The sequence below is a fragment of the Melanerpes formicivorus genome, unplaced genomic scaffold (assembly GCF_026170545.1).
Source record: "Melanerpes formicivorus ecotype bairdi unplaced genomic scaffold, bMelFor1.0.p_v2 SCAF_21, whole genome shotgun sequence".
NCBI classification, from domain to species: Eukaryota; Metazoa; Chordata; class Aves; order Piciformes; family Picidae; genus Melanerpes; species Melanerpes formicivorus.
This window is the reverse complement of record NW_027142373.1, coordinates 6,339,275-6,362,375: the sequence shown is the minus strand read 5'-3', so window position 1 is coordinate 6,362,375 and position 23,101 is coordinate 6,339,275. Positions and strand designations below refer to the sequence as shown.

The following is a 23,101-nucleotide window of genomic DNA, read 5'->3' as shown; positions in this document are numbered from 1 at the left end:
AGCCAGGAATAAAGCAAAGCAAGCAGCTTAGATAAACCCTAGATGGGCTAAGCTCTTGTCGAGAGGCTTGGGAGATGGCTCAAGGCGGGGAGAATGGTCAGTGGAGGGGTGTGGTGGGTTGGAAGGGGGCTGGTTGGGACAGGGAGACAGCGAGATGGCCCCTAGCGTCCCCCTGCCCACATGCTGCTGGGTTGTGGTTGTGCCCACGAGGAAGTGGCCGTGCTGCTGAGGAGCTGGCAGGCAATGGGGCTGGCACATCTCTCATGCCGTCTCTCTCGTCTCTCTCCACAGATGATGTCTCTCCATACTTTAAGACGGAGCCAGTGCGGAGCCAGGTCCATCTGGAGGGGAACCGCCTGGTCCTGACGTGCATGGCAGAGGGCAGCTGGCCCCTGGAGTTCAAGTGGTTGCACAACAGCCGGGAGCTCACCAAGTTCTCCTTGGAATACCGGTGAGTCCCCACTGCCCAGCATCTGGGGTGAGTCCTGCCTGGCACACCGGTCTCTTCTGCCAGCCACCGTGGCACAGTTGGGTATTGCTGGCACCCCTGTGAGGCGGTGCCACGGTGGGGAGGAGGTAGCTGTTAGCATGCCAGGAGCTGCTGCCTGTGTTTGGAGAGCAAACAGTGGATGTAAGCAGGGCACCACGGGGAGGAGGCATTGGCACAGGAAGGATTAACACCGGGCTGCAGATCAAGGCTGGCTCGTGGCTCACTGAGAATGGCCTGACCAGGGGAAGGAGCAGGAAAGGGTAGCACGAGAGATCACCCTGGGTACGGGCATTCAGCTCCATGTGCCAACTAAGCCTGCCACAGAGCAGCCGGGCTCGTGTCACAGCCTGCTTGGAGCTCTCCTCTAAATGAAGCTGGGCACCTCTCGCGTCTCCTCTGTCTGCGTGTGTCATCCTCTGGGTTTTAATCAATAATTCAGCCTGAGATGAGCCCTTCCCCGTCTAAAGGCACCGAATCCAAAGGCTTCCTGTTGCTGTAGCAACGCGGCACTGCTCTGGGATGCCAGGAACGCAGACAATGTGCCTGGGTGATGTCCCCTCCCTGGCGTCCTGCTGGGTGCTGTGTCCCCTCCCCAGCGCCGTGTGCTGTGTCATGTGTTGAGTCCCAATGCCGTGTGCTATGCTGAGTGCTGGGTCCTTTCCCTAGCACTCTGTGCCATGCTGGGTCTTCAGTTCTCTCCATGACACCATATGCCATTCTGGATCTCCTCCCTGGCACTGTGTGCTGTGCTGGGTCCCCACCCTGGCACCATGTGCTGTGCCAGGTGCTGAAGCAGTGGCCATCCTTGAGGACCCTGGGGCCTGTCCCTCACCAAGCTACGGTGGCTGCAGCTCTGCAGTGTCCCCAGTACCTCAGGCTTGGCGCTGGGTGTTTGCAGCAGTGCTGGGTGCCCTGTGGGGTGGGTCCCTTGTCCCACTGTCAAAGCTCAGAGACCTGTTGAACCCCACAGTTCCTGTAGCTCATTGTCATTATAGCTGCATTGGGAATGATGCAAAATATCAGCCCTTAACTGTGGGGATGGTGGTGTCAGTAGGGTGGGGGGATGCAGAATCCATGCAGGGGCTCCTTAAGGGCAGCCCCACAGCACTGGGGCAGAGCCACCCATCCCAGACAGGAGAAAGATATCAGAACACAGACTTCTGTTTTGTCCTCAGAGTAGGTTGGGGGCATCTGGGGGGGGGGGCACCTCTAAACCCAGAATGGGGCCTTCTGCCTTCCTTTGCTGGTTCTGCTTCTGGGTTTCCTCTGGTTTACCCTTCTGTAGGGAAGGGGCCAGTGCTTGTGTCTGCTGTGGGATTCCCAGCAGCTCTGCATCCCTGCGTCCCTGCACCAAGGTGACTCCCTTTCCCCGGAGCCCCCCAGCCTCCGCCTCCAGCTCCAGCATCCAGCCAGAAAGGATTAAGGGAGGAAGCAAGAAAATAAACAAACAGGCAGGGAAAACCCAAACAAGCCGAGCGGCAGCTAATGAAGCAAGCAGCCTCTATGCAAATCTGCAGATCGCTGCCTGCCTTTAACCCCTCTGCGCCGCGGCTAGGACACAACCTGCTGCCATCGGCTTCCCTCTGCACGTCCCCGGCTCTCCACAGGGATTTCCTGTGTGGAGATGACAGCCTGGACATCTTTGCCTGGAACTGAAGGCTGCTGGTGAGGAGTGTGAAGTACCAAAATTAGTTATGATGGGCAGAAATTGAATTTTAATAGAGATGTCGGTGGCGTGGAGCCAGCCTGCTCAGGCAGTGGGAAGGTAGTAATTAAAAGTTAACGAGTTTAGAAACGGAGTAATCCTTGGAGAGGGCAGGGCTGGTGCTGATGGCCGAGGAGGCTCAGGGATGCTCCTGTCTGTGCTGGGGCCAGCAATGCCTGTGGGTGCATTGGCAGCGTGGATGAGGGATGTGGGGTGCAGCCAGCTCCCTCCAGCTCAGGGCTGGTGTGTGCCCCATGGTGTGTCCCTACTCTGGGGGCAGGAGGGACTGTCCCCAGGGCCTGGCTGTGCCTGTGATGGGATGCTTTGTGCTTTGCAGCAGGGCCGGATGCTGTGGAGGGGGTGTGCTTAGGGTGCTGTCTGGGCTTGGTGGCATCACCTTATTATTCCCAGCCAGGACTATGTGTCACTGAGCATTTCATCCTCATCATCTTCACCACCCTCTCCACTCACACCACTGCTTCTATCGCCCTTGTGCATTTGAACCCTTTTGGGGAGGAGGCTGTGGTCTGGGCTTGCATCTTGGTCCTGTCCTCCCTGTGAACCACCCTGGTCCATTCTCATCTGCTGGTCAGACAAGCTCACGCCACATTTTAAGGGAGGGAGCCTCTCTCCCCGTTTGGCAGCGTGTTTCCATGGCAACCGCCCTTTTCTTCCCGCAGCGATTCAGCCACCAGCCTGCTGGAGAGACCTGTTGGTGTGCAGCAAAGGGCAGGTGGGGAATGGGCCCAGCAGGTCCCTTGCCCCCAGCCAGTGATAACCAGGACAGTGTCTCTGTGTGCAGGCAGAGCTGACAGCTCAGGAGCATCCCTGGTGACCTCATCAGGATTGGGCACCAGCATGGCTTCACATGCATGCAGAACCATCCTCCCTCAGGAGCATCCCTGGGGATCAAGTGTGATCAGGGATCACAGAGGGATTTGGGACCACCTTGGTTCTGTGTGAGTGTGGAGCTGTCTGCTCCAGGAGCATCCCTGGGGACTGCAGTGGGACTGGGGACCATGTGCATGCAGAGCCATCCTCCCTCAGCAGCATCCCTGGGGATCAAGTATGATCAGGGATGAGAGAAAGGGATTTAGGACCACCTTGGCTCTGCTCATGGAGCCAACCTCTTGGGAGCATCTCTGAGGACCACAGAGGATTGGGGACCAGCCTGCCTTCACCCACATGCTGCCTCCATTGTCTGCTGCCGCTCTGGGGCATGTGGAGACAGCTCTCCCATGGGACTCCCACTGCCTCCTGCTCCTGGGTACCCCACAGTGGAGCTCCATCCCCTCCAGTGCCTGCTGTGACCTTTCTTAAGGTGCTGGCAGGGCAGGTGGAGGCTTGCCTGGGTGCTCCACTCCCCTGCCCTGGCACGCTGGCACTGTTCTCTCCAGGGCCAGCTCTGTTTTTCCATGCATAATCTCGCTGGTGCTGGGCTCTCCTGCGAGCTCTCCAGAGCCTGACTACTTCTCCTACCAGGAATCATAATATGCAAATCAGGCAGCTTGATGTCTTTAATGAAATCCTCGGAAGGAAAGAGCTTCTCTGGTGAATTGAGGATATTTATTTCTCATACAAGAAATTTAACATGCAGATTAGTTGGGTCTGGTAATTTATCACATGAGATTGTCCTATTAAGGGTTCCACCAAGTCCTGCTGCCTTCAGAAATTACCTTATGCATAGATTACCTCTGGACAGACTCCCATCCATGGAGATGAATCTTCTACCCACAAAATCAGCCCTCTTGCCTCTCCCCATGTCCCTCCACAGCTGGTGTGGGAGCCCAGCAGCTACTGAAGGATCCTCCACTGCTTCCCAAGAGCCCAGATCCCCTTTGCCAGGAGCTCAGATCCTGGGAAAGTATAATTACATCTCTGGTACTGCCTGGCTTTGCTGCTGTGTTGCTCACTGCACCTGCCTCCAGCTAAACAGGGTCTGCCTGACTGAGCCTCCTGGAGCTCCTGCAGCTCACCACAGCCCCATGGCCCCTCACCAAGACCCCCTGAGCCCAGGGGTTGGTATTTCAGCACATGGTGCTTTCTACCCATCCCCATCTGCTTCTGTGCAGGGGGTGGGTTGCCAGGAGCTGCTCTGTGTTGGCTTTCAGAGGAGAGGCAGATCTAGGGCTCTTTTGATTCCCCATCCTCCTGGGTTGGGATGTTCCCCAATGATGGATAGAACATGGCAGGCAGCGCACACAGGACCCCACTGAGCTTTTAAGGCCTTTTGAGGATCCCAGGGGTTTGATTCCAATACTTTGTACCCAAACGATCTATAGTATGGGCCAATATCCTCTCAGAAACACAAACCAGGGGGGAAACAGGGTGATTGTCCCCCAGCTCCCTGCTGGGACCCCAACTTGTGCTGCTGCCCACCAGGAGCATATCTCTGCTTTGGCTGGACCAGCTCTTTGCCAGACTGAGGCTGAAGCCCAGTCCTCTGCCCTGGGGAGCTAATTGCCATTTGATAATCTAATTAATTAGAGCTGATGAACATCAGAGGAGTTGCAGCCAGGCTCAGTGGGAGCCCAGCAGTGAGTTTCTGGTGCCTGTGGCTCCAGCCTTACCAGCTTCCTGTTCAGCATTGCTGCTTGTGGCAAAGCCTCCAGCAGTGCCAGTGAGGCAGCACCAAACTGGTAATTGGCAGCATAGAATGGGCTTCTCTGGGGGTCCTTGTGTTGTGAAAGTTCTTGTTCCTGCCTTTCTCTGTGCCTTGTTTGGCTTTGAGGGGAACATGGGAGGACTGGCAGCAATTGCCAGGCACAGGGGGCATGCAAGAGGTGTGCAGGAGGAAGATGATAATTGAGATCTTTTTGCCAAGATCTTAAGTGGACTCATGCAGCCGCAGGAAAGAGACTGAGGAGAGGTCTTGGACCTGAAGATGCCACCTGAGCTGTGCTGTGCTGGTGGCCGAGCTCCCGGTGAGGGATGCACTGGAGCCCTCTAGGTGCCACGAGAGGGGATGGAGGTTTGTGTGCTCGCTCCTCTCCCTGCTCTGCACGAAGGTGGCAGATTAATACGAGAGCATTAATTATTAAATGGCTCATTGTTCTGGCAGGGCCAATTGAGGCGGCAATTTACAGGGCTGTCGGCACCCGCCGAATTCCCCTAACCGCGGGAAAACATTTCTGGCAGGCAGAGAGAGGCAACAGTTCCAGCCACTTGTGTCAAAACAGAGCCCTTTCCAATCAGGAGCTAATTGAGATCCAATAATCCAGTTGAGAGGGGGCTGATGAATTACCAGGGGGGTTGTTTAAAAAGTCGCCGAAGGGGAGCCCAGCGCAGGGCCGGGTGCGGGCGGAGGCTCCGGGACGTGCGGCTCAGATGCTGGAGCCGTTAAACCTTTGCTAAGTGTGTTTTAATGCTCACTTGACATTTCATTATCGCACAGTAACTATTCAAATACATGTCCCCTCCAGAATTAATTAGTCGTTATACAGGATATTAATCAAAGGGGACCGTGCCAAAACCCGATCCAGCTGTTGCTGTTACTGGGCGACATTGGAAGGAGCACACAGATTTCTGCACCCTTCTGGTTTTCAATTTGATGGATCGAATCCTTTGGCTGCTGCTTTTCCCGGCCCCTTTCCTCCCTCTCAATCTAATAATTATTCGCCAGCGTCAGCCCCGCGCTTCGCAGCAACCCCACAATAACAGAGCATCAGCCGGGGCCGGGGCACGGCTCTGCCGGAGCGGCGCCGGGAGCCACCCTGCCGTGACGCGTCGCATGGTGCATGCTGCCGGCGTGCCTACAAGAGTGCCCATGCTGCCAGCACCTCGCTAGGGTAGCACAGCGAGGGGTGTTTGTGGCTGGTCATGGTGCTGTGACCTGCCCTGCCTCACTGCGGTGGAGCTTTGGGGTTTTTTTTAGTCTGGAAAAGTGAACACTGAGGGAGGTGGGGGGATGTGTCTCCTAAATATAAATGTTCAAAGGGTGGGTGCCAGGAGGATGGGACTGCTCTTTTTTCAGTGGTGCCAGTGGCAGGCACAAAGTTGAACATAAGTTCCATCTAAATGTGAGGAGGAACTGCTTTAAGGCTGACAGCGCAGTGGAACAGGCTGCCCAGAGGGGTGGTGGAGTCTTCATCTCTGGAGACACTCAGAGCTCGCCTGGACATGTTCCTATGTGACCTTCTTGCAGTGAACCTGGCTTGGCAGAATCTGTGATTCTGTGAGCTGATGGATGGATGGAGAGGTTGTCATTCAGCCCATCTATCTGTTAGCTCGACCCAGTGCCAAAGCCTTCTGCTGACCAGCTGTTTCTGCAAACCCACTGCAAACCCTGGCACAGGGCTTCTGGCTCCTGAGCCCCGTCCTGACCCCAGCACTGTGAGCGGCACAATTGCTTCCTGCCTGAGCCTTGGAGACTGCCACTGGTTTCCATCAGTGTGTTTTCTTGAGGCCTGCATCACTCCTCACTTCGGAAGTGCTTTTCCCCACAGACAATCCCCTGTCAGCCTTCGTCTCTGCAAGCTAACCAAACAAGCCTCTGGAACAGTGGAGTCAGCAGCAAGGGCTGTGCTGGGAGCACTGCCAGACCTCAGTCCTAGCTAAAACAGTGCAAAATGTGCCTCCAGGTCAGGGCATGGGCAAAGTGACCCGGTTGAGGCAGTGCCCATGGGCACTGGCCACCAGGATCAGCCCCAAGTGGAAGAGCTGCTTCCTTGGCATGGAAAAGCAGGGAGCTCCTGGCCATGGAGGAGCAGCCGTGGTTGTGGCTGCTCCTGCTTGCTCGACCCGGGGGTGGCTGTGTGGGGTGCTAGGGCTGCCTCCTTCACCCCCTCCTGCCCGCAGCGCTTCCCTCTGCGGGGGTGTGTGTGTGTTTGGAATCAGTTACCATGCCCTGATGGGGGAAGGAAATCAAATCGGAGTGGTGGTGGATAAAAGCCTGGGTGGAAGCCGAGCGGCAGAGAACAAAGTCTCTGCTGTCTTTGGTTAATGACTGCGGGCGAGGCTGCCCGGTAATTGATTTCCTTTCTCCGGGCTATTTTCAGCCTCTCAGGTGTGTGCAAAGCTCCGTTCCCTAGTGATTCCTGCGGCTCTAGAGGCATGGGCAGCAGGACCTGTTAATTGGGGCTGCAAGGTGTCCCCGTTGCGCGGGCACTGGGGGAGTGGGTTGAGACTCCCTGTGCCCACAGGGGTGTCCTGGCTCCTGCTGTGTGGGGAAAAGGCACTGCAGTGACCTCTGCGTGAGTGGGTGCTTTGTGGGTGATGTGAAGCCCAAGGGTGGGGTGGTTTGGCACCCATAGGGTAGCCCATGTGGGTGCATGTGAGCCCCAAGGGCGGGGTGGTTTGGGACCCACGAGCACATATGGGTTTGTGTGACTCAGGTGGTTTGGGACCCACAGGGTAGCCCTTGTAGGTGTGTGTGAGCCTCAAGGCTGGGGTGGTTTGGGACCCACAGAGCAGCCCCACGGGTTGTGCCTGGAGCTTTGCACTGGTCCCAGTGAGGGTTTGGAGGGGATGTGGCAGCAAAGCTGTGGTAGGGGGATGCACAGGAGGTCTGTGTGGGAGTCTGAGCATCAGTTAGTGTCTGTCTGTCCACCCACGTGCGTGTGTGTGTTTAGGAGCCACAGTGCATGTGTGTGATTTATGAAGGAGGACACACCAAGGAGAGCAGGGCCGTTATTCCTGGTGTCCGCCACAGCTCCTGACAGCTCCCTGGAATTGAAATATCTTATTTAAAGCCTCTGGGGATCATTTTTAAATATCAGCTGTGACACTCAAGGACTCATTCCCAAAGGGCACCCTCCCTTCTCCTGAGAGGATGGGTGACCCCTGACACACCACATGGGGGGAGGGGTGGTGGTGCTGGTAGAGGGTTTGATGCCAGCCCTGCTCTGCCCACCATGGCTTGGCAGTGTCTGTGGGCGATGTAGGAGTTCTGTGTCCCTAATGCTATTTTCCACACTGGGGAGGTGGGCACAGGGGCCTGTGGCTGTTCCTGGCAGAGGGGATGTGCTCCTCGTGTCTTATGAAAGTTTAATTTACTCTCAGTTATTAAAAGAACAAACAAAGCTCTGCTGAAGGAGCCTGCGGCACGTTTAATGCAAGATTAGATTTTGGGCAGGAAGGGCTGAGCTTGGTTTTTTATTTCCTTTCTGCTTCATCGTGGAGCATGCCCTGCTGGGGAAGGTGATGCAGCAGCCCCTCCCTGTACCCCCTGGGGTCACCCATCTGCAAGGGCATCCAGCCTGTTTTGGGGGGTGATGGAGCTGGAGCACCTGCATCCCTCTTGGGAGCATGGAGGAGTGCCTGGGGGAGGTCTGGTGGCAGCAAGGTCCAGCTTAGGGCCTGGGGCAATGCTCAGGGGCAGTGGGTGAATCGAGATGTGGTTATTTCCTTTATCTGCTTATCAGTTGCTGGTGGCTGATAAGAGCAGTGGCTGGGGCTGATAAGACAGCTCAGTGCCAGCTGATTGGAGCAGTGCTGGCCTCAGCTGCTTGTGGGGCTAAGGTGGAGAAACCCCAGCAGGTCCTGGCAGACCCCAGGGTCTGTGGTTCAGTGTAGGGGTCAGGACAGTGGGTGCCAGGTTGCTGGCAGCCACCTTTGCTTTCAACATCTCAAAACCACCTGCCCAGTGCCTCTGTGAGTCTCCATTCATCACTGTGCTGGTCAGGGGCTGGACACCAGCTTGTGCTGCATGCAAGGCACAGAAAAAGCAGCTCCTGGTGTATGGTCATGAGTCCCTCTATGGCAGTGAGGACACTGTGCTGTCCATACATGCCTGCATGGACACAAATACATATGGACCAACACATACCTCCAGCAGCTGCTTCTCAGGGAAAGAGCTGGCACTTGGAGCAGGGGTTGCTGCCTAGTAGTAAATGGCAGGCTTGTGGAGGACTTGCAGCCTCTCCCAGGGGCTGTGCTGTCCTCCACCGCTGCTGAGGTGGCTTCTCTCTCTCACAGGTACATGATCACATCGCTGGACCGAACACATGCCGGCTTCTACCGCTGCATCGTCCGCAATCGTATGGGAGCCCTACTGCAGCGCCAGACTGAAGTGCAGGTGGCCTGTAAGTGCCATCCCTGTTTGGCAGGGCACTGTCCACTGCTCCCTAGAGCAGGGACACCCACTGCTCTAGGGGAGCAGCTGGAAACACTCAGCTTGGCAGGGGACCTGCCAGGGACACCCAACTCTCCAGCACTACAGAATGGCTCCAGTCTTGGTGCAGCCCAAGGCACATGCAAGTCTGGAGCATTCCTAGGGTGATGCTGCTGGGGATGGAGCTATTGCTGCTGCTCCCACTCCCCAGTCAGGCCGTGGTGCTTGGGGATTCAGGGGGCCACACCATGGGGAGGGCAGAGTATGGGGTGCTGACAGGGTGTGCTGGAGCTGGGGAACCCACAGCACCAGAGACTCCCTGGAGGAGCAAAACTCTTTGCTGTGTGAAAGCAACCTGGCTGTGGAGAGCTCTGGGAGCAAACTCTGTCATCATTACTGGAAGTGAATGGGGTACACAAGGTCGGGTGGCTTGGCACAGACGCTGCACAGGGGTCTGTCTCTGCTGGGGGGTAATGCAGAGGCACTATGGGGGATAGGATAGGAGTAGGATAGGAGGCTTCTGGGACTCAGGACACTATCTCTGTGCCCCTAGGGGACCTGCCCCTCTCTGTCACACCTTCCCTCTGGGATGTCTCCAGTCCTGTCCCCTTAAACACCTTCCTGAGAAGCAATGACAAATTAGGAAGCTAATGAGAAATTAATAAGGCAGCTGTGCTAACAACTAATGATAATGGCAAAGTCGTTAAAAAAAGATTCTTTACATGTTTTTAATTACAGCAATTAAGGGAAGTCAATAACAATCCTCTGCCCCCCTTTCTTCATGCCCCCTGCTTCACTCTGCTTTCCTCAGCTGTTGTCTGCTGCCAGCCTGCCAATGGTTGGGCAGGATGCAGGCAGTGGGTGCCTCAATCTTGCCCATGGAGCCAAGGTCATGCAGGGATGCTCCAGGCAGGGAGAGACACTGGGAAGCCCCAAGACTGGACCCTCCTCACTGCAGCTGCACCCTATCCTTGGTGGGGCACACCTGGGCTGGTGTGCTGGTGATGGAGCTGGGCAGCTCTGGGTACCACAGGGATGGATCCTGGTGTGAGCACAGTCTGTGGGGTCTGAGCTACCCACCACCCCCACCCCCCAGCCAAGCTGAGAAACAGAGCAGACCCCAGGGCAGCCCCTGCCTCCAGCCAGACACAGGACTGGATCCCAATGGGTCCCTGGGTGCTTTGCAGACCCTCTCCCTAGCCCCTGACATGGTCCTGTCACACGTTTTGCAGACATGGGGAGCTTTGAGGACAGCGAGACGCAGCAGAGCGTGTCCCATGGGGAGGCAGCTGTCATCCGGGCCCCCCGCATCGCCAGCTTCCCCCAGCCCCAGGTCACCTGGTTCCGTGACGGGCGGAAGATCTCCCCCAGCAGCCGCATGTGAGTACTCCTCCAGCATCCCCCTGGCATGCCCCCAGGATCCTGCTGATGTAGCTCTGGCATCCCCCCCAGCATGCCACTGGCATAACCCCCAGCAACTCCCACAGCATCCCCCTGGCACTCCCCCTAGCATCTCTCTGGCATATGCCTGGCATCCCCCCAGTATTCCCTTGGCATCCCCCTGGCATTCCCCTGGCATCCTGGCGGGGTGGGGGGGAGGCTGCGTTTCCCTCGGCTGCCGCTGTCCTTGCATTTAGGATGTTTAATGAGCGTCTGGAGCGCCTGGTGCTAAAACCCAGAGACAGGCTGGGGGACTGCTGGCTCCATTTGGCACTGGGGAAATGATTTATTTTACTTTATTTTTTTTGTAAAAAGAAATGAAAACAAAGAGTGAGGAAGGCAGGGACAACGGGCACAGCCGTGACAGAGCTGGGCACACCACATGCCCAGAGGGGTCCCACGGGACTGCGGCAGGCCCCGAGCGCTGCCGGAGCGGCGAGCTGGGTGCTGACAGATGCAGCGTGAGGGAATTGAATTTGTAACCCACATTATGCAGGGATTGAACTGGTCTCCTTTTCGATTTGCAAAGCAGGATGGAGGAGATAAAACTCCTTTATCTCGTATTTAATGGTAAAAAACTATATTCCTCAAACCGTTTTATGGTTCCAGCAGATTAGATCGTTCCATAAGGAGAAAAAAAAACGTCCTATTAATCTGTGCTGTCCCATGTGCTCTGCTTGCTGGCAGGCGTGGGGGGCTCAGTCTTGGAGGGTCCCAGCTCTTGTCTGGGGCTCAGTCTTGGAGGGTCCCAGCTTTTGTCTGGGGCCTGTGGTTGAGCCAAGCCAAGCCAATGCCAGGGGCAGGTGGGAGGAAAGCTGAGGGTCACAGGATCACAGAATTATTGAGGCTGGAAAAGACCTCTGAGATCATAAAATCCAGCCTCTGACCTAACACCACCAAATCAGATAAACCATGCCACCAAGTGCCACATCCAAGCTTTCCTTAAATACCTTTAGTGGTGGTGACTCCACCACCTCCCTGGGCAGCCCATCCCAGTGCCAATCACCCTCTCCGTGATCAGGCCTGTGTCAGGGCTCGGGGTCCTGTCTGTCCCACGTGGGTGCCCTGAGGCTGCTGGGGGATGGGTGCAAGGGTCACAGTTTGCTGCATCGTCGTCCCCATTGGGTTCAGCATTGTGCCCCCTAGGCTCACATCCCTGTCTCGTGCCAACCCTCCCATCCCTGCAGAGCCATCACGCTGGAGAACACCCTCGTCATCCTCTCCACGGTGGCCCCGGATGCAGGACGTTACTACGTGCAGGCGGTGAACGACAAGAACGGTGACAACAAGACGAGCCAGCCCATCACGCTGACTGTGGCCAGTGAGTGCGGGGGACGCTGCCCCCTCCCCAGCCCCACTCCCCCTGCACTGCCTGGCTCTCCCCCAAGTTCAATTTGCAGTAAATCTCTTCAGAGGCTCCAGCTTCTGCTGACTTCACACTTCAGCCACCTCAAAATTTATTTAGGTGCTTGGGGCTGTGCTGCAAACTCTTAATCGTGTCGTGGGCAGAGCCTCCCACTCCAGTGTCACCAGGGCTGGATCTGGCCATGCCCCAGGACTGAGCTGTGGGATGGGACAAGCTGGGATGGGACAGTGTAGCCCCAACAGAAGCAGCCTTGCTGCAGGACATGCTGCCCCGTTCCCCTCTCAACCCACACTGCTCTGGGTGACTCCCTGCCTGGGAGACACAGAATCACAGAATTGTCAGGGTTGGAAGGGACTGCAAAGATCATCCAGTTCCAACCCCCGCTGCCATGGGCAGGGAAACCCTCACATTAGACAGACAACCCTGTGGCCCCATCCTTTCAGTCCCCTTGGACTCTGCAGAACCTGGCTGAGGGTCCCCTGGTCCTTGTTGAGGCAGGAACAGCCCCTCCCAGGGGCATCAGTTTCCTCCTGGTATTCTCCCTGCATCTTCCCTCCCACAGCTCCGTGGGGGGTTTATCCCTTTTGGTGAAGGCTCTGTGTGTCCTCCTGCCCCATTAATCTGTTTTTTCTTCTTTTTTTTTTCCCCTCCTCTACCTCGGCCTCCTGCTGTGCAATAAACAACCTGGAGCCCATGTTTATGGATTCAGCTCTATCAGCAGCTTTCAAACCGATCGCATTTTTACAGCGCCTACACGAGGGTTTTTTATTGTTGCAATCATTTTGCTTTATATACTTCCCCTCTCCCTCCTCCCTGCCAGCCAGAGCTGCTGCACAACCTGGGGACCAGGCTGGTGCCGTGGGGTGCCACAGGCTCCCGTGAGAAGAGAGAGCTTAGGGAGAGCTGAGTGAAGGCACCCTGATCTTGAGGTCCCTTCCAACCCTAACAATTCTATGATTCTATCATGCCAAGGTGATGGGTTGGACCTGCTTGTCCTTCCTGTGGAAGAGCAGAGCCTTTGGTCCCTGCTACCTCTGCCTCCTCCATGCCAGGCAGTGCAAGCACAGGGCTTTGGGTGCCACATCAGCCTTGCTGAGGTGCCTTGGGAGTGAGCAGGGGGTTGCTGATGGCTGTCTCTTTGGTGTTCTTCTCACCAGATGTGGGTGGCCCAGCAGATCCTATTGCACCAACCATCATCATCCCACCCAGGAACACCAGTGTGGTGGCTGGGACCTCAGAGGTGACCATGGAGTGTGTGGCCAATGCCAGGTGTGTAGCGAGATGAGGATGGGGTATCTCCCCAGGGCTGGGTGCTCCCAGCTCCCCCCAGGTCCTTTTCTACCACAGAACTTGAGTCCTGTGGGATGGAGAGATTTGGGGGTGTCCAGTGGAGGCTGACTCTCAACATGCTTCTGGTTCCTTCAGGCCACTGATCAAGCTGCACATCATCTGGAAGAAGGATGGGGTGCCCCTCTCCAGTGGCATCAGTGACTACAGCCGCCGGCTCACCATCCTCAACCCCGTGCTGAGCGACAGTGGCTACTACGAGTGTGAGGCGGTGCTCCGCAGCAGCAGCGTGCCCGCCGTGGCTGAGGGTGCCTACCTCTCTGTCATGGGTGAGGAGCTGGCAGTGGGCAACCCAAACCATGTGTGCAATGAGTTGGGGCGGTCTCAGCCCCAGGGCTGAGACAGGAAGCAATAAGGTTACTGAGGATGGTTTGATGGTGGGTTTGGAGGGCTGAGGTGTAAGTCAACCCCCTGCCCATCACTGGGCTTCTCTTTGCAGAGCCACCACAGTTCATCAAGGAGCCAGAGAGGCACATCACAGCTGAGATGGATAAGGTGGTGGCCATCCCCTGCCAAGCCAAAGGTGAGCCACTCCCCAGCTGCCCTCCCCATGCTACTACTGCGATCCCATGCCTAGCATGGCCCCATCCCTTGCAGGCGTGCCCCCACCTGAGATGGCGTGGTACAAGGATGCTGCCCTTATCCAGCTGGAGAAGCTGTCCCGCTTCCAGCTGCTGGCAGATGGCAGCCTGCAGATCAGTGGCCTGGTCCCTGACGACACCGGCATGTTCCAGTGCTTCGCCCGCAACGCGGCCGGCGAGGTGCAGACCACCACGTACCTGGCCGTGACCAGTAGGTGCCAGCACCCCCTCCCCTGGATGTCACAGTGGGATGAGCCTGGGACCCTTCAGCTGGGCTCCACAGGCTGCTCAGGGACCCCAGGAAACCCTGCTGTGGGGACGAGACCCTCCGTGCCCTGGGAACTGGTCAGCTCCAGGCTGAGCACTGGGAAGGGCTTCATTGGGGGGCTGTATGTCTGTCTGCCCCACAGGCATTGCTCCCAACATCACCAGGGGGCCCCAGGACAGCACGGTGATTGATGGCATGTCTGTAATCCTCAACTGTGAGACCTCAGGGGCCCCACGCCCGGCCATCACCTGGCAGAAAGGTAAAGGGGCTGGGGGCACTGGGATGTGGGCAAGGCTGCCCTCCCTGTCCTGTGGCTTCCCTGCCCACCCTTGCCTGCCTGCATGGCTGCAGGGAATCCTCTTCAATCTTCATGGCCACTGGGCCTGGGGCACTAGGAGCTAATGAGGCTCCTCTGTGTCACCCAGGGGAGCGGATCCTAGCCAGTGGCTCAGTGCAGCTCCCACGTTTCACCCTCCTGGAGTCGGGCAGCCTCCTGGTCAGCCCTGCGCACCTCGCTGACGCTGGCACCTACACCTGCCTGGCCACCAACTCCCGTGGTGTGGATGAGGCATCTGCAGACCTGGTTGTCTGGGGTAAGGCACCTGCCAATGTGCCCATGTCACCTGGCTCTGCCTGCCACCCTGCCTGCACAAACAGTGCAGGATGGACTCTGCACACCTCCATGGGTGGCTGGGTGCTGCCTCCCACTGTGGATGATGCTGGATGGAGCTCTCTGGGGGTGCCAAGGGGTGGGCACTAGCATGTGGGCCGTGGGTTTGGATGGATGCCAGCTTGGGCTGTCCCTGGTGGTGTTACCCCTGCAGTGCTCTGGACAGTGCCAGTGACTCATCTTTTCCCCTGCAGCAAGGACTCGTATCACTGACCCGCCGCAGGACCAGAGCGTCATCAAGGGCACCAAAGCTGCCATGAGCTGTGGTGTCACCCACGACCCCAGTGTGGATGTCAGGTATGTGTGGTGGGGTTGGGAGGGCTGGGGTTTCTGGGCATCCCCAGGCTGTCTGCCTGCATGCCTGGGTAGGGAGCAGGGAGATGAAAGGTGCTGCCATTCCCAGTAGCTGGTGATCCTGTAGTGCCACCTGGTGCCCTGTGCACAGGGAGCTCGGCACACCGGTGGGACCCCTGCTTCCCTCTCCTTACTGGGGGGCTGCGGGGTGGCAGTACTCCTGGATGTACTCTACCCTGGTACAGGTATGTCTGGGAGAAGGATGGGGCACCGCTGAGCCCAGAAAACGGACCAAGAGTGCGCTTGGATGAGATGGGCACCCTCCACATCTCCCAGACCTGGTCCGGTGACATTGGCACCTACACCTGCAAGGTGGTCTCGGCAGGGGGCAATGACTCACGCAGTGCCCACCTGCGTGTCCGGTGAGACCCCCATTCATCCCTACTGGCATGCCACAGTCTGGGCTGCTCCCCATCACTAACCACCCACTCCATACCCCCCGTGTCCAGGCAGCTCCCTCATGCCCCCGAGAGCCCCGTGGCCACCCTCAGCCCCCTGGAGAGACGTGCCATCAACCTGACCTGGGCCAAGCCCTTTGACGGCAACAGCCCCCTGCTCCGCTACATCCTGGAGGTCTCTGAGAACAGTAAGGGACTCCTCCCCCCTCCCTAGCACCACTGGCCCCAGGTGCACTGGCACTTGGTGTCTGGCATCACCTGGGAGCTTGTGGGCAAGGGTTGCTGCAGGGACCTTGAGAACCACAGGGCTCAATAGCTGGGCAGGGGGCTCAAGTGTCCCACAGCCCAGGTTGTCCACCCTGCTGGCTCGGTCTCCCCCACAGATGCTCCCTGGACTGTGCTACTGGCCAGCGTGGACCCCGAGCTGACGTCAGTGATGGTGAGGGGCTTGGTGCCAGCGCGCTCCTACCAGTTCCGCCTCTGTGCTGTGAATGATGTGGGCAGAGGACAGTTCAGCAAGGACACAGAGAGGTGAGCCACAGCCAGGGGGTCCTGGGCAGGCTTGTGGCCCTGGGTGCTCACTTCCACCTCTTCCCTTGCAGAGTGTCCCTGCCTGAGGAGCCTCCCTCTGCGCCCCCGCAGAATGTCATTGCCAGTGGCCGCACCAACCAGTCCATCATGATCCAGTGGCAGCCTCCTCCTGAGAGCCACCAAAATGGTGTCCTCAAGGGCTACATCATCCGGTAGGCACCAGCAAAGGAGTGTGGGGGTCCCATCCCCAGCATCCCAGGGTGTTGGTGGGGTCACTGGCAGCTTTGACAGCCTCTTGTTCCCAGGTACTGCCTGGCTGGGCTGCCCGTGGGCTACCAGTTCAAGAACATCACCAATGCTGATGTCAACAACCTGCTTCTGGAGGACCTCATCATCTGGACCAACTATGAGATCGAGGTGGCAGCATACAACAGTGCTGGCCTAGGTGTCTACAGCATGAAGGTGACCGAGTGGACACTGCAGGGAGGTAGGCAGGGGTGGGCAGTGCCTTGGGATTCACCCCAATGGCAACAGGCTGTGGGTGGCAGGACGATGGGTTTGAGAGTCCTGAGAGAACTGGGATGTGCTGTGGAGGGATGAGCAGGGGCTTCAAGCCAGGACAGAGCAGACCCAGCCATGGGGCATCTTAATGCACCACAGTGGGTGCCAAAGGTCCTGAGGGGCTAGTGCTCAGCCACTGGAGGAGATCTCACGGAGCTGGAGCTGCTGCAAGTTATCCTTTTGTCCCAACAGTCCCCACGGTGCCCCCGGGGAATGTGCAGGCTGAGGCCACCAACTCCACCACCATCCGCTTCACCTGGAACCCTCCCAGCCCCCAGTTCATCAATGGCATCAACCAGGGGTACAAGGTAAGGGACGATTCCCACAGGTCTCCCCAGAACCAGGGCAGCTGGTGGGGAAACTCTTTGCTGATCTTCACAAAGTGCCTCGACTCCTCCTCGCCACAACCCCAGATTTGAATTGGTTCTGGCCTGACTTTTATTTACTGCGGTTTAACACTTGCATGGGCTTGGAGTCTCCCATGTTCTGTAATTAATTCCAAGTTGCAATCAATTCACATTTACATTAATTAAATTGGATGAAAACATTAAACTTGTTTCTTAATCCACTGCAAAGGGAAAAAGAAAGAAGAAGGAAAAAAAAAAGAAGAGAAGTTCAGGAATTTAATTGCTGCTGAACGCGATAACCGGAGCAAGGAGGATGTTTAACGTTCTTATTAAACGCCACTTAGTATTTTTGATTAGTATTTTTAGGGCCTAATTAGCGTTTAATTAAGTTTGCTATAGGCTATCTTGCACAATAACCAATTAAAAGGCCCAAACATCCCTCCTAAAGGCAGGCGAGCGGCTGGTTGTGCCTCGTTATCAATGGGAGTCAATCGCAGCGCGCAGGCTCTGTACTGGCTGGTGCGGGGAAGCGCTGGCTGGGGGAGGCATCTGGCCTTCCTGGCTCCCCTAATTGATATTTAATCAACTCTGAGTAAATAATGGGAGGCCAGAGGTGCCTGGAGGCATTCAAAGTGTCTCTGGAGACGTTCAAAACCTGCTTGGATATGTTTACTGATGGCATCAGGTTGGAAGGGACCTTCAAAGGGCATCTTGTCCAACCACCCTGCCTCCAACTGGATCAAACTTCCCAGGGATGTATCAAGTGTGATCTTGAATGTCTCCAGGGGTGGATGGGGCCTCAACCATATCTCTGGGCAATCTGTTGCAGTATTTTACCACTCTCACTGTAAAGAATTTCTTCCTAATGTCCAACCTGAGTCTACCCTGCCTCAGTTTCATCCCTCATTCATTCCCTCATCCTATCATCACATGCCCTTCTAAACAGCTTCAGCCCAGCCTTCCTGTAGGTCCCTTTCAGATATGGAAATTCATCTCTAAGGTCTCCCCTGTCTTCATAGCAAAGGTGCTCCAGCCCTCTGATCATCTTCGTGGCCCTCCTCTGGACCCATTCCATCAGGTCCGCATCTCTCTTGTGTTGGGGGTCCAATGGCTGGACACAGTACTCCAAGAGAGGTCTCACTAGAGCAGAGCAGTGTGGCAGAATCACCTCTCTTGCTCTGCTGGCCATGCTTCTTGTGATGCACCCTAGGCTGTCATTGTTCCTCATGACCTTCTCTGGGTGAACCTGCCTTGGCAGTGGGGGTTGGGCTCGATGATCTCTGGGGGTCTCTTCCAACCCTACCATTCTGCGGAGAGTGGTGCTTGTGGTGCCGATGGGGACACATTGTGGGCTCAGCTCTATTTTCCTGCAGCTCATCGCCTGGGAGCCGGAGCACGAGGAGGAAGCGACGGTGGTGACAGTGCGCCCCAACTTCCAGGACAACATCCATGTGGGCTATGTGACAGGGCTGCGGAAGTTCGCCGAGTACCTCACCTCGGTGCTGTGCTTCACCACGCCGGGGGACGGCCCACGCAGCCCCCCCCAGCTGGTGCGCACCCACGAGGACGGTATGGGGGGCTCTGCGTTCCCCGCGGTGCACCCTGCCTGCCTGCTCCTGGGGAGGGTGGGAGCAGTCCCGAGGTGGGAAATTGGTCCCACCAGTGCTGCTGGTGGGGATGTGGAATGAGGGTGAAGCTGAGCGGTGGGAAGCCCCATCCAAGGAGAGTCCTCTCCCTGCCTCAGTCCTTGCAGGGGTGCTGTGGGTGCTGAGGGCTCCTGGCCCTTGGGTGCATGGCTGTCTGCTGAGCCTGGGTGTCTTTGGGCAGTGCCTGGCCCCGTGGGACATCTCAGCTTCAGTGACATCCTGGATACATCCCTGAAGGTGAGCTGGCAAGAGCCACTGGAAAAGAATGGCATCCTGACAGGTAAGGGAGAAACAGCAAGTACCAAGGTTCCAAATCAGACCTCTTCCCACCCCACAGCATCTCCTCCCAGTCCCCTTCCCACCCCACAGCATCTCCTCCCAGTCCCCTTCCCACCCCACAGCATCTCTTCCTAGCCCCACTCAGCTCCTTGGTGTGGGCACTGGTGCGGGCTGACGGCCCGGGGCATGTTTCAGGCTACCGGATCTCGTGGGAGGAGTACAACCGCACCAACACGCGGGTGACTCACTACCTGCCCAACGTCACCCTGGAGTACCGAGTCACTGGCCTCACCGCCCTCACCACCTACACCATTGAAGTGGCTGCCATGACCTCCAAGGGCCAGGGCCAGGTCTCCTCCTCCACCATTTCCTCAGGGGTGCCACCAGGTAAGCACAGCAATGCAAAGATGGTTGGTAGGCTGCGGGCAGTGCTGGGGGTGAGCAGCCAGTGTCACCCACCCTGCCATCTCCCCACAGAGCTGCCTGGTGCCCCCACCAACCTGGGCATCTCCAACATCGGACCCCACTCCGTCACACTCCAGTTTCGCCCAGGCTATGATGGCAAAACATCCATCTCCCGCTGGCAGGTGGAGGCGCAGGTATGGAGTGACTTGGGGTGGGGGGGGAGAGGGGTACTGGGGTGCAGCTCACCCCACTCCCATCCAACAGATGGGCCAGAATGGTGAGGCTGAAGAATGGGGACTCATCCACCAGTTGGCTAACGAGCCTGACGCCCGCTCCATGGAGGTACCCAACCTGAAGCCCTACACCTACTACAGGTGAGTGTCCAGGATAGTGCCACAACATCCTCCCTGTGGGGACCAGAGCCCTCTCGACCCCACTGTGACCCTCCCTCTCCTCTCTCAGTTTCCGCATGCGGCAGGTGAACATAGTGGGTACCAGCCCCCCCAGCCTGCCCTCCCGGAGAATACAGACCCTGCAAGCTCCCCCAGACCTAGCACCTGCCAATGTCACCCTGAGGACAGCCAGTGAGACCAGCCTGTGGCTGCGCTGGATGGTGAGGGAGGGGATGCAGCTCAGTGGGATCTGTGCCCATGGGCACAGGGCTCACAGGGGCAGGTGGGAAGCATAGGAGGGAGTAGAGCTGGGCTGGCTGTGGGAGCTGAGGAGTGATGGTGCCTGTGTCTGGGGCCAGCCCCTCCTGGAGCAGGAGTACAATGGGAACCCCGACTCGGTGGGCTACAGGATCCGGTACACACGCTCAGACGGGCGAGGGCAGCCAGTGGTGCACATTGTCCACGACCGCGTGGAGCGGGAGTACACAATCGAGGACCTGGAGGAGTGGACTGAGTACCGCGTGCAGGTCCAAGCCTTCAATGCCATCGGCTCGGGGCCCTGGAGCCAGTTGGTGGTGGGACGCACCCGGGAGTCAGGTACTGCTGCCCATCCCATAGCGCTGCATACCCATCCCAGCTGGATTCAGCTGCTGACCCCAGACTGTCATCTCCTGCTCCAGTGCCATCCTCTGGCCCCAGAAACGTATCAGCAGTGGCCACCACCTCCAGCAGCATGCTGGTCCGATGGAGTGACATCCCTGAAGCAGACTGCAATGGTCTCATCCTGGGCTACAAGGTGAGCTCCTACGCCAGCCCTATGGCCTGCCAGTGTCCTGTGGCTTTCCCTGGGAGGAATCGCCCTGCAGACTGTCAGGTCCCTGCTTGTGCCACCTTCAAGAGATGGTGCCTAACCACGCCAGCCCTGGGGAGTCCAGGGAGGTCCCTGGAGCTGTGGTGCTGCCCAGCCATGTCACACAAGGTCTGTTGCAGGTGATGTACAAGGTGAAGGACTCGGATGCACGTGCCCAGTTCTGGCTGGCAGAGGGCAATGCCTCCCACAGTGCCCAGCTGACTGGGCTGGGCAAATACACCCTGTACGAGATCCGTGTGCTGGCCTTCACCAGGATCGGTGATGGAGTGCCCAGCCGGCCCCCTGTGTTTGAGCGGACACTGGATGACGGTGGGTAACAGCACCTGGATGGGCAGAGAGACCCAAACAGGTTGAGGAGTCCCCTGGGTGCTTAACGTCACCCCATCCCACCCCACCCCATCCTAGTTCTGTGGGGTGATCCATTTCCCCTCTGACTGGGCCGCCCAGAGCTGCCTTCCTTACAGGACAGGAACTGGCACTTCACATGCACTTGTTGCCCTCCTCATTGAAACCCATGTCTCCCCTCTCCAGTGCCTGGACCCCCTGTGGGGATCCTTTTCCCTGAAGTGAGGACCACCTTGGTGCGACTCATCTGGCAGCCACCTGCAGCACCCAATGGCATCATCCTGGGTAGGTGGGGAGCTGTCCCAGTTGTGCCATGCTGGGATGCTTTGCAGATGGATGCAGAGCTCCTATGGGAGCAGGAATCAATATTGGGGGCAGAGACCATCTCCTGAGATCCTTCAAGCATCTTGGAACCAGTTGCCCCCAGGCCTGGGGTTCCCTCACAGCAGGCTGTGCTGGGTCCCTAGCTGGGTGTGAATTTTCCTGTGCAGGTAGCTAAGAACCTCACATTGCTAGCAGTATGTGTGGGCAGGGATGGAGAAGGGAGGGAGGCATGCGTGGGGGGAGCACAGGATGGAATACAGGGTGGACATCCAGACACAACCCATCTGGATGCTTTTCTGTGTGGCCTGCCCTGGGTAATCCTGCTTTGCCAGGGGGGTTTGACTCGATGATCTTCACAGGTCCCTTATGAACCCCTACCATTCTATGGTTCTGTGGTGTCCCCTCTGCTAGCCCCACTGCATACTCCCTTCCTTGCAGCATACCAGGTCAGCCACTGCCTCAACACCAGTGCAGCCAATGCAGCCAGCGTGGAGGTGCTGGAGCCCAGCGCCCGGCAGTACACAGCCACCGGCCTCCAGCCTGAGGCCACTTACCTGTTCCGCATCACGGCACAGACCCGCAAGGGCTGGGGCGAGGCGGCCGAAGCCCTCGTGGTGACCACGGAGAAGAGAGGTAATGGGGTGGGGTCAAGCCCAAGGTGGGGTGGGGGGCTGTGCGTGCCCGTGGTGTGGCTGCGGTGCTCCCAGCCCCTTGCTTCTCCCAGACCGGCCGCAGCCCCCCGGGAAGCCGCTGGTGCAGCAGGAGGAGGTGCGAGCCCGCAGCGTGCTGCTCTCCTGGGAGCCTGGCAGCGATGGGCTCTCCCCAGTCCGCTACTACACTGTGCAGAGCCGCCAGCTGCCCGATGGCCAGTGGGCACTGCACTCTGCCTCCATCAGCCACAATGCCACTGCCTTTGTGGTGGACAGGTGAGCTGTGGGTTGGTTCTCAAGTGGTACCAGGGAAATGAAGGGTTCTGCTTTGGACTCTGTTTTGGGATCAGTTACACAGTATCCCAGAGTCCTCGACTGGCAGGGGTTAGAAGGGACCTCTAGAGATCGTCCAATCCAAACCCCCTGCTAAAGCAGGGTCACCCAAAACAGGTTGCCCAGGATTGTGTGCAGGCAGGTTTGGAATCTCTCCAGAGAGGGAGACTCCACAACCTCTCTGGGCAGCCTGTTCCAGTGCTCCAACACCCTCACAGGAAAGAAATTTTTCCTTGCATTCAGATAGAATCTGTGTCCATTGCCCCTTGTCCTGTTGTTGGGCACCACTGAAGAGAGTCTGGCCCCATCCTCATGACCCCCCCTCTTTAGATATTGATAAGCATTGAGATGATCCCCTCTCAGTCTTCAGGTCTCTCAGCCTTGCCTTGTCAGAGATATGCTGCGGTCCCCTCATCATCTTTGCAACGCTCTACTGGACAATGCAAACACTTGCAGCGGGGTTGGGAATCACCAGCCAATGGGCCCTGCAGGAGGGAGGATGGCACAGAGATTCATCCACCAGCCTCACTATCACTGCCCCACTTTGCTTCCATCCAGGCTGAAGCCCTTCACCTCCTACAAGTTCCGTGTGAAGGCAACAAATGACATTGGGGACAGCGAGTACAGCGAGGAGTCTGAGTCGCTCACCACCTTGCAGGCAGGTCAGCACAGGCTGGGGCACCCCTCATGCCCAGGGCATCTCCCTGCCATGTTTGGGCATCTCCCTGTGGCCGGGGCATCTCTGAA

At 57.6% G+C, this 23,101-nt stretch overlaps 1 protein-coding gene across 2 annotated transcripts in view; it reads left to right on the top strand.

Annotated features, from left to right (window-relative positions):
- Nucleotides 1-23,101, top strand: part of SDK2 (sidekick cell adhesion molecule 2) — a 51,384-nt gene that overhangs the window by 19,458 nt on the left and 8,825 nt on the right. For both annotated transcript variants that reach the window (XM_068151199.1, XM_068151198.1), the window contains exons 2-31: nt 292-451; nt 9,111-9,217; nt 10,479-10,626; nt 11,874-12,007; nt 13,210-13,321; nt 13,478-13,668; nt 13,839-13,922; nt 13,997-14,191; nt 14,391-14,507; nt 14,674-14,841; nt 15,113-15,215; nt 15,458-15,634; nt 15,722-15,858; nt 16,054-16,201; nt 16,273-16,413; nt 16,507-16,688; nt 16,955-17,070; nt 18,483-18,678; nt 18,937-19,035; nt 19,230-19,421; nt 19,512-19,633; nt 19,704-19,813; nt 19,902-20,052; nt 20,191-20,428; nt 20,512-20,627; nt 20,822-21,011; nt 21,234-21,332; nt 21,810-22,004; nt 22,096-22,297; nt 22,913-23,016. In XM_068151199.1, coding sequence (XP_068007300.1) covers nt 292-451; nt 9,111-9,217; nt 10,479-10,626; nt 11,874-12,007; nt 13,210-13,321; nt 13,478-13,668; nt 13,839-13,922; nt 13,997-14,191; nt 14,391-14,507; nt 14,674-14,841; nt 15,113-15,215; nt 15,458-15,634; nt 15,722-15,858; nt 16,054-16,201; nt 16,273-16,413; nt 16,507-16,688; nt 16,955-17,070; nt 18,483-18,678; nt 18,937-19,035; nt 19,230-19,421; nt 19,512-19,633; nt 19,704-19,813; nt 19,902-20,052; nt 20,191-20,428; nt 20,512-20,627; nt 20,822-21,011; nt 21,234-21,332; nt 21,810-22,004; nt 22,096-22,297; nt 22,913-23,016 — 4,434 coding nt within the window. The remainder of the gene's footprint in view (nt 1-291; nt 452-9,110; nt 9,218-10,478; nt 10,627-11,873; nt 12,008-13,209; nt 13,322-13,477; nt 13,669-13,838; nt 13,923-13,996; nt 14,192-14,390; nt 14,508-14,673; nt 14,842-15,112; nt 15,216-15,457; nt 15,635-15,721; nt 15,859-16,053; nt 16,202-16,272; nt 16,414-16,506; nt 16,689-16,954; nt 17,071-18,482; nt 18,679-18,936; nt 19,036-19,229; nt 19,422-19,511; nt 19,634-19,703; nt 19,814-19,901; nt 20,053-20,190; nt 20,429-20,511; nt 20,628-20,821; nt 21,012-21,233; nt 21,333-21,809; nt 22,005-22,095; nt 22,298-22,912; nt 23,017-23,101) is intronic.